This window comes from Neoarius graeffei, chromosome 23 (genome assembly GCF_027579695.1).
Source record: "Neoarius graeffei isolate fNeoGra1 chromosome 23, fNeoGra1.pri, whole genome shotgun sequence".
NCBI classification, from domain to species: domain Eukaryota; kingdom Metazoa; phylum Chordata; class Actinopteri; order Siluriformes; family Ariidae; genus Neoarius; species Neoarius graeffei.
Window position 1 is genome coordinate 47707614 of NC_083591.1, and position 12239 is coordinate 47719852.

Genomic DNA, 12239 nt, shown 5'->3' on the forward strand with positions numbered 1-12239 from the left:
ACAGCTAAAATCCAGAGAACTGTCCAGAAACTGGAAAAGGAAATAAGGGACATTGTTTTACGTCACAAGCTGATCAACAAAAAAAATGATGGGTTAATTTTTAAAAGACAGGAACTTAACTCCCTTCTGCAGGACATAGCTAAAGGAGCACGAGTCCGAGCACGTTTTACTAGACTCCAAGACATGGATGCACCAACTTCATTCTTTTTTAACTTGGAGAAATCTGCTGTTCAGGCGGCACGGTGGTGTAGTGGTTACCACTGTCGCCTCACAGCAAGAAGGTCCGGGTTCGAGCCCCGTGGCCGACGAGGGCCTTTCTGTGCGGAGTTTGCATGTTCTCCCCGTGTCCGCGTGGGTTTCCTCCGGGTGCTCCGGTTTCCCCCACAGTCCAAAGACATGCAGGTTAGGTTAACTGGTGACTCTAAATTGACTGTAGGTGTGAATGTGAGTGTGAATGGTTATCTGTGTCTATGTGTCAGCCCTGTGATGACCTGGCAACTTGTCCAGGGTGTACCCCGCCTTTCGCCCGTAGTCAGCTGGGATAGGCTCCAGCTTGCCTGCAACCCTGTAGAACAGGATAAAGCGGCTAGAGATAATGAGATGAGATGCAATCTGCCGTTCAGAGGAAACAAATGATCTGTCTTTGTCATCCTGACGGAAACATCACCACAGACCCAGCCGAGATAAGGAAGCTTGCAGTGGAGTTTTATACAGATCTATTTAGCGCGGGTAGCTGTGACATGGACTCTGCTGCAGAGCTTCTGCAGGGGCTTCCTCAACTGAGCTTAGAAGACCAGAACACTCTGAACGCAGAAATCGTTTTAGATGAGCTCACTGCTGCAGTGTCCCAGATGGCACCAGGCAAGGCTCCAGGACTAGATGGTCTTCCTTCTGACTTTTTTAAACACTTCTGGACAATACTGGGATGGGACCTTTTGGCTGGTTTTAAAGAATGTTTTAATAAAGGGAGACTTCCAGCTTCCTGCAGGCGAGCAGTTGTCTCTCTGCTGCCCAAGAAGGGAGACCTAGCTCTTTTAAAGAACTGGAGACCTGTAGTTCTTTTATGTATGGACTATAAGGTCCTCTCCAAGGTTTTATCAAATAGATTAAAACATTTTATTGAGTTATTTATTGGTGCAGATCAATCTTAATGTATTCCGGACAGGTAGATATATGAGAATTTATTTTTAATAAGAGATATTTTTGATGTCTGTAAACTATGTAATATTAATATTGGTATTTTATTCATTGATCAAGAAAAGGTGTTTGATCGTGTGGATCATGGTTTTCTCTTCTCCACCTTGCAGGCTTTTGGAATCGGGGGGAGTTTTTTATCCTGGGTCAAACTATTGCACAATAAAGCCTGCTGTTTAGTAAAGGTGGGGGGAAGGTTGAGCTGCCCTGTGCCAGTTAAGAGAGGGATCAGACAGGGCTGCCCCATCTCAGGCCAGCTCTACAGTATTGCCATTGAACCTCTTCTGTGTAGGTTGAGGAGCAGGTTACAGGGCCTGGGTCTCCCTGAGCTGGCTCAGAACCGCTCTGTAGCTGTCTCAGCTTATGCGGATGATGTTAATGTTTTTATTCAAGATCAGAGAGACATACAAGAACTTAAAGAAAGCCTGACTGTGTATGAAAAGGTCTCCTCCGCTAAAGTTAACTGGGACAAATGTGAAGCTTTTCTAATAGGTCAGTGGAGCCTAAGAGATGTCCCTGAGCTACCTGGGAAACTTAAGTGGGGAAAAAGAGGCATCAAAGTTCTGGGAGTGTACTTGGGGTGCGAGGACTTCCAAAAACAGAATTGGGAGGGAGTGCTGGAGAAGGTGAGCGCCAAGTTGTCTAAATGGAAATGGTTGCTTTCCCAGCTGTCCTACAGGGGTAGAGTTCTGATAGCCAATAACTTGGTCGCATCTTCTCTTTGGCATGGACTGACTGTCTTAGTGCCACCACCAGGCCTCGTGAGGGACATACAGCAGCTCCTGGTGAACAACTTCTGGTCAGGTCAACATTGGCTGAGGGCCAGTTCTCTATCTCCCTGTGGCTGAGGGAGGACATGGCCTCATGGACATTTTATCAAGAATTGCTGCCTTCAGACTGCAGACGGCACAGAGGCTACTCTATGGCTGCGGATACTGCTGGCTGGCGTCTGCTCAGCTGCTCCTGAGGAAGGCTGGCTGGCTGAGACTGGACAAAAAGCTTTTTCTTGTAAGGACCTCTGAAGTTGACCTGGCTGGAATAACACCTTTCTACAACTCGGTGCTTGATGCATGGAAGACATTCAAGACCACACGGACCATGGACCTCAGACCTGGTTTGTGGATCTTTGAGGAGCCACTGTTCTACAATGATTTCTTTACATCTAACATGCTTTCCTCCACATCACTTTGCACCAAGTTTGTCGAGGCTGGCATTGTCAAACTGGGCCACCTCATAAGAACATCTCCAGAGAGGCTTGGTGGAGTCATCGGCGTCAGGTCTTCCAGGGTGCTGAAGAAGATAGTGGACAAGGTCTGGCAGTCCCTGTCTGTATCACTCAGGGTGTATGCCCAGGACTGTACCCTGGTTGACCTATGGCACGAGGACCACAAATACATCTTTCCTGCACTAAGTGTCAGACCTGCGACTGAAGAGTGGAGAGAGGGCTGCTTCTGTCCCTCATGTGGGAAGAAGCAGCTCTACTACAGCTGTGTAAAGGTACTGAACTTCCGCTCTTTGGTTGAAGTCAGGGAGTCGAGGTGGACCCAGGTTTTTGCTCCAGAATGCACCCCTAAAGGCTGCTGGAGGACTCTATACAAGCCTCCCATTGAGAAATGGATGGCTGACCTCCAGTGGAGGATCATACATGGAGTGATAGCCACAAACAGACACAGCTCACCTGGATCCCAGCACTGGGGAGGACTGTCCCTTCTGTCGCCAACAGGAAACCCTCGAACACTTGGTGACTCTTTGTCCTCATCTAGTGGGCCTATTTAAGACACTGCAAGAGTGGGTGGAACATCTGGGGAGAAATTTTCCATCCCTTTGTTTGTCTTTGGGCCGAAATACACAGTCAGGAAAAGACAGACAGGTTTTAATTAACTTTTTAATCGGAACTGCAAAGCTAGCAATCTGGAAGACCAGAAAGAATCAGATGCTGGGCTTGGGATGGACTGATGTGGTTCAGAGCCTGAAAGGTTTAGTTGCATCAGAGCATGCTTTTTACAGACTAACCAATAACCTGGACACTTTTATAGATCTGTGGGGTTTTAGGAAGGTTTTATGTTTACTTGAAGAGGATGGTGCACTAACTCTCAACTTGTAATGTAAAATTGTGTGTGTGTGTTTATTAGAGAAGGGTTTTTGTGAACTGAATTTGATTTTTTTAACAATTACTTTTTATGTACGTTTTATTCATTCTCTCATCTCATTATCTGTAGCCGCTTTATCCTGTTCTACAGGGTCGCAGGCAAGCTGGAGCCTATCCCAGCTGACTACGGGCGAAAGGCGGGGTACACCCTGGACAAGTCGCCAGGTCATCACAAGGCTGACACATAGATACAGACAACCATTCACACTCACGGTCAATTTAGAGTCACCAGTTAACCTAGCCTGCATGTCTTTGGACTGTGGGGGAAACCGGAGCACCCGGAGGAAACCCACGCGGACACGGGGAGAACATGCAAACTCCACACAGAAAGGCCCTCGCCAGCCACGGGGCTCGAACCCGGACCTTCTTGCTGTGAGGCGACAGCGCTAACCACTACACCACCGTGCCGCCCCACGTTTTATTTTCTCCATTATTTATTGTTTTATTTCCTGTGAAAGAAAATATACACATGGAACAATGGCGTAATTAAAGGTGTTTTTAAAAGTCAAAGTCTCTCTCTCTCTCTCTGCTACTCTGTGTGTGTGTGTTCCTGTCTCTCTCTCTCTCTATCTATCTATCTATCTATCTATCTATCTATCTATCTATCTATCTATCTATCTCTGTTTCTCCATCTCTTGCTCTTCTTTCTATAAGACTCGTATTGAGCAGTTTGACCAATTCCTCTCTCTCACTTACCAAGCAGCTGTTGCCATGGTTTTGCCCAGTGATGGCTGAAGTCTGTGTGTGGGTGCAGATATGCAGTTGTGTGTGTGTGTGAGAGAGAGAGAGAGAGAGAGAGAGAGAGAGAGAGAGAATGACACAACATGTGATAACAGCGTGCGCTTGCACCTGTGTGTGTGTGTGTGTGTTACATCCCATTTCAAGGAAAAATGAGTAGATTTTTGAACAATAGTGAGCCTCTGGGGGGTCTGCGCAGTGAAAGCTGCTCTATCTAAATACAGATATTTTTTGTCTTTACATGGCAAAGGTTAACACACCTTATATCCATTATTCAAACACTCAGCCCCATCATTTTCCTCTTTTTGTATTAAATATCAGCAGTTTAGTTTATTCTCACATCGCCCTTTTCCACCAAAGCAGTTCCAGGGCTGGTTCGGGGCCAGTGCTTAGTTTGGAACCGGGTTTTCTGTTTCCACTGACAAAGAACTGGCTCTGGGCCAGAAAAACCGGTTCCAGGGTAGCACCAACTCTCTGCTGGGCCAGAGGAAAGAACTGCTTACGTCAGTGGGGGGGGGGGGAGTTGTTAAGACCAACAACAATAGCACGACCTCGAGAGGGCGCCATTTTTAAATAAGCGACGAGATATCATGGATGCAGTAAAGCAGCAGTCATCCATTATTGTTGTTGTTGCTGCTTCTTGTTCTTCTTCTCCGTGTTGTTGTTGCTTCGATGTTCGCGCCAAGGTTTATGCAAACGCAGCGACGTAACTGACGTACAGTATACAGTGACGTAATGACGTGGCTCCCCTTAGCATCCTGAGCTATGGAAAAGCAAACTGGTTCTCAGCTGGCTCGCAAGTTGAACGAGTTGTGAACCAGCACTGGCCCGGAACCAGCCCTGGAACTGATTTGGTGGAAAAGGGGTAACAGTCACAAAAAGGTTCAGGGCACAGACAGAGAAAGGGAGCACATTCAGATCAAATCTCAAAGTCAAGTTTGTCCTCGGATCACACGGTCCACTGAGTCGACTAACAGATCCTTATTCTGTGTGATTAAAGTTTGAGAGAGAGAGAGAGAGAGAGAGGGAAGGAGGTCTGGTCTTTTGTTTCAACGAGACACTGTTGTTCTTTTTTTCTCAGTTGCTCCATATTCAGAGCTGGCAACTTAACTCCAAATATTTACAGGGGTAAAGTTATGCATATGCGTATTCAGAGTCAGGCTGCTTAAGCAGACTTTTTGGACTCTTCATTCAGATTATTTAAATTATATATGTGTAGTTCACGCCTCTGGGGCGGCACGGTGGCGTAGTGGTTAGCACTGTTGCCTCACAGCAAGAAGGTCCTGGGTTCGCGGCCGGCGAGGGCCTTTCTGTGTGGAGCTTGCATGCTGTCTGTGTGGGTTTCCTCCGGGAGCTCTGGTTTCCCCCAAAGGCATGCAGGTTAGGCTAATTGGTGGCTCTAAATTGACCGTAGGCGTGAATGGTTGTCTATGTGTCAGCCCTGTGATGACCTGGCGACTTGTCCAGAGTGTACCCCGCCTCTCACCCATGGTCAGCTGGGATAGGCTCCAGCTTGCCTGAGGCCCTATAGGACAGGATAAAGCGGCTACAGATAATGGATGGATAGTTCACGCCTCCATGGTTACTAGTCGTGAAGAGTTTTTCCATAGACCAATACCTTTACCCATAAACACTTATCCTTAAATTATTATTTTTTAAATTTCAAATGAATTTTAGCAGCGTCTTTATTATTATATATACCCATTATTCAGCAGATTATAAAATAGCAGTTGAAAATAGTTTTTTTTTGTCTGTTTTTTATTTAATTTTCCTGGTTTTTGTCTTTTTTTGTCATTGTTTTTTTATTTCTATTATCTCTGTTGTCCTTCTAATTTCTATATCCCTTTTTTCTTGTCCTGTCTTTCATTCCTGTAGTCTCTAAGCAAAAAAAAAAAACAAGAAAGGAAAAAAAATAATTTGAAAGTGAAAGAAAAAAGGAAAAAAGGGAAGGAAAAGGGGAAAAAAGGTAAACGGTAGCTACTTTGAAGAATCTAACATATAAAACTTTTGTTTTTTAACAGTTTTGTAACCACATAATTAATTATTCCACTAAATCGAGTCATACATAGGCTGATAGTCGTGCTGAGTCGGTTATAAGCCGTGTACCACAAGATTGAGTGGAATAACTTTTTTATTCTATCCACATTCACTGGGTTTTGATAAACGGAGCATTTTTATTTTTTGCAAATTTGATAAATAAAAACTTTATACAAAACGTCCGACAAAATCATTTCCACTTAGAATGTAAACAGACCGGCGAAATGACAGTAACAATCTCATCTCATTATCTCTAGCTGCTTTATCCTGTTCTACAGGGTCGCAGGCAAGCTGGAGCCTATCCCAGCTGACTACGGGCGAAAGGCGGGGTACACCCTGGACAAGTCGGCAGGTCATCACAGGGCTGACACATAGACACAGACAACCATTCACACTCACATTCACACCTACGGTCAATTTAGAGTCACCAGTTAACCTAACCTGCATGTCTTTGGACTGTGGGGGAAACCGGAGCACCCGGAGGAAACCCACGCGGACACGGGGAGAACATGCAAACTCCACACAGAAAGGCCCTCGCCGGCCACGGGGCTCGAACCCGGACCTTCTTGCTGTGAGGCGACAGCGCTAACCACTACACCACCATGCCGCTGACAGTAACAATTTGTGAAAAATTTGATAATAATAATAATTATTATTCTTGAAAAAAAAAAAGATATGTTCTTACCATCAAATACTTTTATTCCATATTTTGTTGCTTTTTTTGTATTTTGGGGGGTTTGTTTTCGAGTAGAGTCTTTATTTTGTCACCATTTTGTTTTTCTCTACTCACGGTATATGAGCTGATAGCCTTGTAGTAGAGTAGCCAATCAGAGCGCGTGATTGTTCATATCCAGTGAATATGGATAGAATAATTCCATATATGCTCTATGTGTTATTTCATAGTTTTGATGTCTTCCGTTTTGTTCTACAATGTAGAAAATCATCAAAATATAGAAAAACCTATGAATGAATGGGGTGTACAAACTTTTGACTGGTACTGTATTTACTACAAATCACTTAAGGGTTTATTATTTATTGCTTAACTATAGTTTGCACTTTACAAATCTACTGTACCTCTTGTCCTTGTTCATTACACATACCGTATCTTGTGTTCACTGTCTGTGCACTACTGTCTCTGTCTATTGTCTTTAGTTTAGTTGTAAAGTACAGCCCTTGTATTGGTATAATTAGAAGAAAAGATAAAAAAAATTAAAATTAAAAATAAAAAAGTGCTTGATCCGGCACATCATATTATTTTACATTTGATCTTTTTTTTTTTAATCATGTGCCAACAGTTAATCATTCACACAGCGTAATGAAGCCACGAGATACTAAATCGAGGTCATGAAATCATAATGTGTGTGTGGATGAAAGCATTTTTTATCTCACTTTTCATTTGCTAGTTTGAATTGTCCAAGTAATAACACCAAAGTTTCAGTTAATTTGATGTGCTTTGTTCTCTCCTGTAACCTCGGTTTGAAGGATAAACTGACCAAGAGCTCATGATGTACTTGCAACTCACTTTACGTTCATTCATAACCTAAAGAAAATAATTACTCTACTTTCCCAATGAAGCAGCGTCTCAAATTAAGATACTTCTCTTCCAGTAGCTGGTGGGGAAGCCATGGCCTAATGGTTAGAGAAGCAGCTTTAGGACCTGGTTCGATGCCCTTGAGCAAGGCACCTAACCCCCAACTGCTCCCCAGTCTGCTCTGAGTATGTTGTATATGAGTATGTGGATAAGAGCATCTGCTAAATGCCTGTAATGGAATGTAATGATGTGTGGAGAAAAAAATCTTTCAGGTGGCTATAAATGGTGCGATGCTATAATCAAGGAATTACTCATTTTATATTTACAACCCCGATTCCAAAAAAGTTGGGACAAAGTACAAATTGTAAATAAAAACGGAATGCAATGATGTGGAAGTTTCAAAATTCCATATTTTATTCAGAATAGAACATAGATGACATATCAAATGTTTAAACTGAGAAAATGTATCATTTAAAGAGAAAAATTAGGTGATTTTAAATTTCATGACAACAACACATCTCAAAAAAGTTGGGACAAGGCCATGTTTCCCACTGTGAGACATCCCCTTTTCTCTTTACAACAGTCTGTAAACGTCTGGGGACTGAGGAGACAAGTTGCTCAAGTTTAGGGATAGGAATGTTAACCCATTCTTGTCTAATGTAGGATTCTAGTTGCTCAACTGTCTTAGGTCTTTTTTGTCGTATCTTCCGTTTTATGATGTGCCAAATGTTTTCTATGGGTGAAAGATCTGGACTGCAGGCTGGCCAGTTCAGTACCCGGACCCTTCTTCTACGCAGCCATGATGCTGTAATTGATGCAGTATGTGGTTTGGCATTGTCATGTTGGAAAATGCAAGGTCTTCCCTGAAAGAGACGTCGTCTGGATGGGAGCATATGTTGCTCTAGAACCTGGATATACCTTTCAGCATTGATGGTGTCTTTCCAGATGTGTAAGCTGCCCATGCCACACGCACTAATGCAACCCCATATCATCAGAGATGCAGGCTTCTGAACTGAGCGCTAATAACAACTCGGGTCGTCCTTCTCCTCTTTAGTCCGAATGACACGGCGTCCCTGATTTCCATAAAGAACTTCAAATTTTGATTCGTCTGACCACAGAACAGTTTTCCACTTTGCCACAGTCCATTTTAAATGAGCCTTGGCCCAGAGAAGACGTCTGCGCTTCTGGATCATGTTTAGATACGGCTTCTTCTTTGAACTATAGAGTTTTGGCTGGCAACGGCGGATGGCACGGTGAATTGTGTTCACAGATAATGTTCTCTGGAAATATTCCTGAGCCCATTTTGTGATTCCCAAGACAGAAGCATGCCTGTATGTGATGCAGTGCCGTCTAAGGGCCCGAAGATCACGGGCACCCAGTATGGTTTTCCGGCCTTGACCCTTACGCACAGAGATTCTTCCAGATTCTCTGAATCTTTTGATGATATTATGCACTGTAGATGATGATATGTTCAAACTCTTTGCAATTTTACACTGTCGAACTCCTTTCTGATATTGCTCCACTATTTGTCGGCGCAGAATTAGGGGGATTGGTGATCCTCTTCCCATCTTTACTTCTGAGAGCCGCTGCCACTCCAAGATGCTCTTTTTATACCCAGTCATGTTAATGACCTGTTGCCAATTGACCTAATGAGTTGCAATTTGGTCCTCCAGCTGTTCCTTTTTTGTACCTTTAACTTTTCCAGCCTCTTATTGCCCCTGTCCCAACTTTTTTGAGATGTGTTGCTGTCATGAAATTTCAAATGAGCCAATATTTGGCATGAAATTTCAAAATGTCTCACTTTCGACATTTGATATGTTGTCTATGTTCTATTGTGAATACAATATCAGTTTTTGAGATTTGTAAATTATTGCATTTTGCTTTTATTTACAATTTGTACTTTGTCCCAACTTTTTTGGAATTGGGGTTGTATGTATATAATACTGACCTTAACTGGAATGAATCCTCATGTTAGAAGAATCCTTGACTTACAAGTGACGTCAAAGCAAAATAGAAACCTGGATGTCGGCCATGTTGGTGGAGATACAAATGTGGGATCAAGCGACATTCCAGACAAAACATAGTCATGCGTGCGCAACTCTCTTTGTTTTTCCACTGCTTTAAGTGTTCTTTTAGCTCTGCCATATCTTTGTGCTGTATGTGGTTGTGGTCACAGCAGTACTCGTGACCGTGGCACGTTCCGATTTTTTAGAATTCCGTCTGTGATTCAGAACAAGGGCAAGGAAACTCTGAGGCTTTGTACGGAGAGGAGACGAGCACGGCTGAACAACATCAGCAGGGCTGATCTAACAGAGGCTAAAATCAAAACAGCTCGTGTTTGCAGTCATCATTTTATCTCAGGTGAGATTCAAAAGCTTTCTCGATAATATCAGGGAAGAATTTTATTTCGTGTTGCTAGAATTTTGCTAGAAAATGAGCGTTCTATCTTGTCGTAGCTCACTCGGTCGTTATTATAATTTTAACATGTGTATTAACATTTCGCTTCCAGGAGTGCCAGCAAAATTATACGCTAGAAACAATCCAGACTGGGCACCCACTTAGACAATGGGCTGTTTTGTCCAAGGTCGGACTTGATTCTTTGGCAGCCAAACCAGATAGAATGTGATATCTGGGTACTTGATAGTCAGTAGAAGCATCTTATCTTCAGAAAAGTTTGACTTTTTAAAATAACATGGGTCAAAACCACACATATCTATCTTCTCTTTGTATCGACTCTTCGCTCAAGTGTTCAAATCGTGGTAATACTGAGAAAATTCAGCATTATTTACAGACACGCTTTCAGCGGCTGCCAGCCTAGTGGCTTTGTATATCCACCATCCTGGCGGACGCTCATGACGTAGCACGTTTTGATCAGGTGGTTGCAAGTCATCTATACATTTTTTAATTTGCTTGTTTTAAATTCATGAGCTTTGACACAGTGTTGACGTTTCCCAGTTCATGTTGTTCAGTGACTGGTCGATTCTAAGTGAACATACTGTGTAATTTTCGTCATACGGTCTTTTTATTACTTCATGACCAACATCTCTGAGAGAAATGTTGATATTCCCGACACTGCTGACTCGTTTCTATTGTTTCTACATATTTCTCTGTGTAAAAAAAACCCAACATGCAACAAGCTAGCTACCGTAAATTGTTAGCCTTTTTCATAAAGTAGTTTCTGCTTGCTGTCCTTGTTTCCTAGTTGCCTAGCAACAGTGTTGGTATTATGACTATACCCATGTAAACTATTGTTGCCTTGACTTTTTAAAAGTACAAATTCACAGGCATCGTGAGTTATAGTACAGTAAATTATGGACAATGCATCTTACAAAGAGAAAAACAAAAGTCATGTGGTTCTCGCTATCCTTCTGAGGACCTTCCAGTGACGTGGTGATTAATGCAGTTCATTAATGCTGTGCCTGCACCTAAACCAAACCCTAACCCTTACCTCAGTAATGAAAAACCTTTTTGGTTCTTTTATATATATATTTTTTGTTAAAACAACAACAACAACAACAACAACACCATTGTCCCCACAAGCATAGCAAAATCTGACAATTTTGACCTTGTAGGGACCACCAGAATGTCCCCACCAGGTCAAAATTGTCAGATTTTACTATCCTTATGGGGACATTTGGTCATCAGTAGTATATAAAAAAAACCTGCGCAACCCCCCCCCCCCCCAAACACACACACACTCCACAGAAAAACTCTGATTAATGTGACTGTGACCAAAGTGTTGCCCTTTCCACTGACACTCCTCTCTCTCACCATGATCAGGCCATCGCTTTCCTGCCAAGTGTGTACAATGGTGCTGACATCAATCAGTAACCCCACTATCATTGCCAGACACAACACACACACACACACACACGCACTTCTTTAGTTAATTAAAATAGCTCTCAAAAGCAGTGACAGGAACAAACACATCACTGTAAGAACAGTCATCACTCTCGGGATGCCAATAAGCCCTCTCTTTAAATAGAACCCTGGCATTGACGTTGGAAACAAACATTTTTCAATTTACCTCATTAATTGCTGTTTTCACTAATGACTTTCTTAGCTCAATGCCACCGCCATTTTAGCGGGTGCTGATGATAAAACTGCTCTTAAGCCTGCGCACGGCTGTGGGAAGAGTCCAGTGTACTCTGATTAAATCAGCTGTACCTCGCTTTACATTGTGAGCTGACCAAGTGTCAGCTCCTCTCCACTGGGAGATCGTGAGTTCTACTCACAGTCGGGTTATACCAAAGACCATCATAAAAATGGTACCTACTGCCACCTGGTGAGGCACGCTGCAATACAGATGCAAGTATGGAGTCAAACTCTCGCAGTTACCAGAGGACCAGCCCCCCCACTCTAATCCCAGCTGTATAACAGGCAAGAGACTGAGGGCTACTGAAACGGAGATCGGCGCCGCCCAGTGTGCCTTAAGGGCCTGGTTAGTACTAAGACAAGAGACTGTCTGGGAAGACCAGACCCTGGCAGGGGAAGGACTATGACCTTGCTTTATGTTCAATCAATTTTAACTAAATTTGCTTTCTTATCCGTTTCTGTATCTCGTTGTTTACGTCAAGATACAACCCCAAT

The 12239-nt window shown here is 43.1% G+C and overlaps 1 protein-coding gene across 1 annotated transcript in view; it reads left to right on the plus strand.

Annotated features, from left to right (window-relative positions):
* The first annotated feature begins 2058 nt into the window (after positions 1–2058).
* LOC132871305 (neurocan core protein-like) overlaps positions 2059–12239 on the plus strand; it is a 184996-nt gene continuing 174815 nt past the window's right edge. The window contains exon 1 of the mRNA XM_060905420.1: positions 2059–2935. Coding sequence (XP_060761403.1) covers positions 2059–2935 — 877 coding nt within the window. The remainder of the gene's footprint in view (positions 2936–12239) is intronic.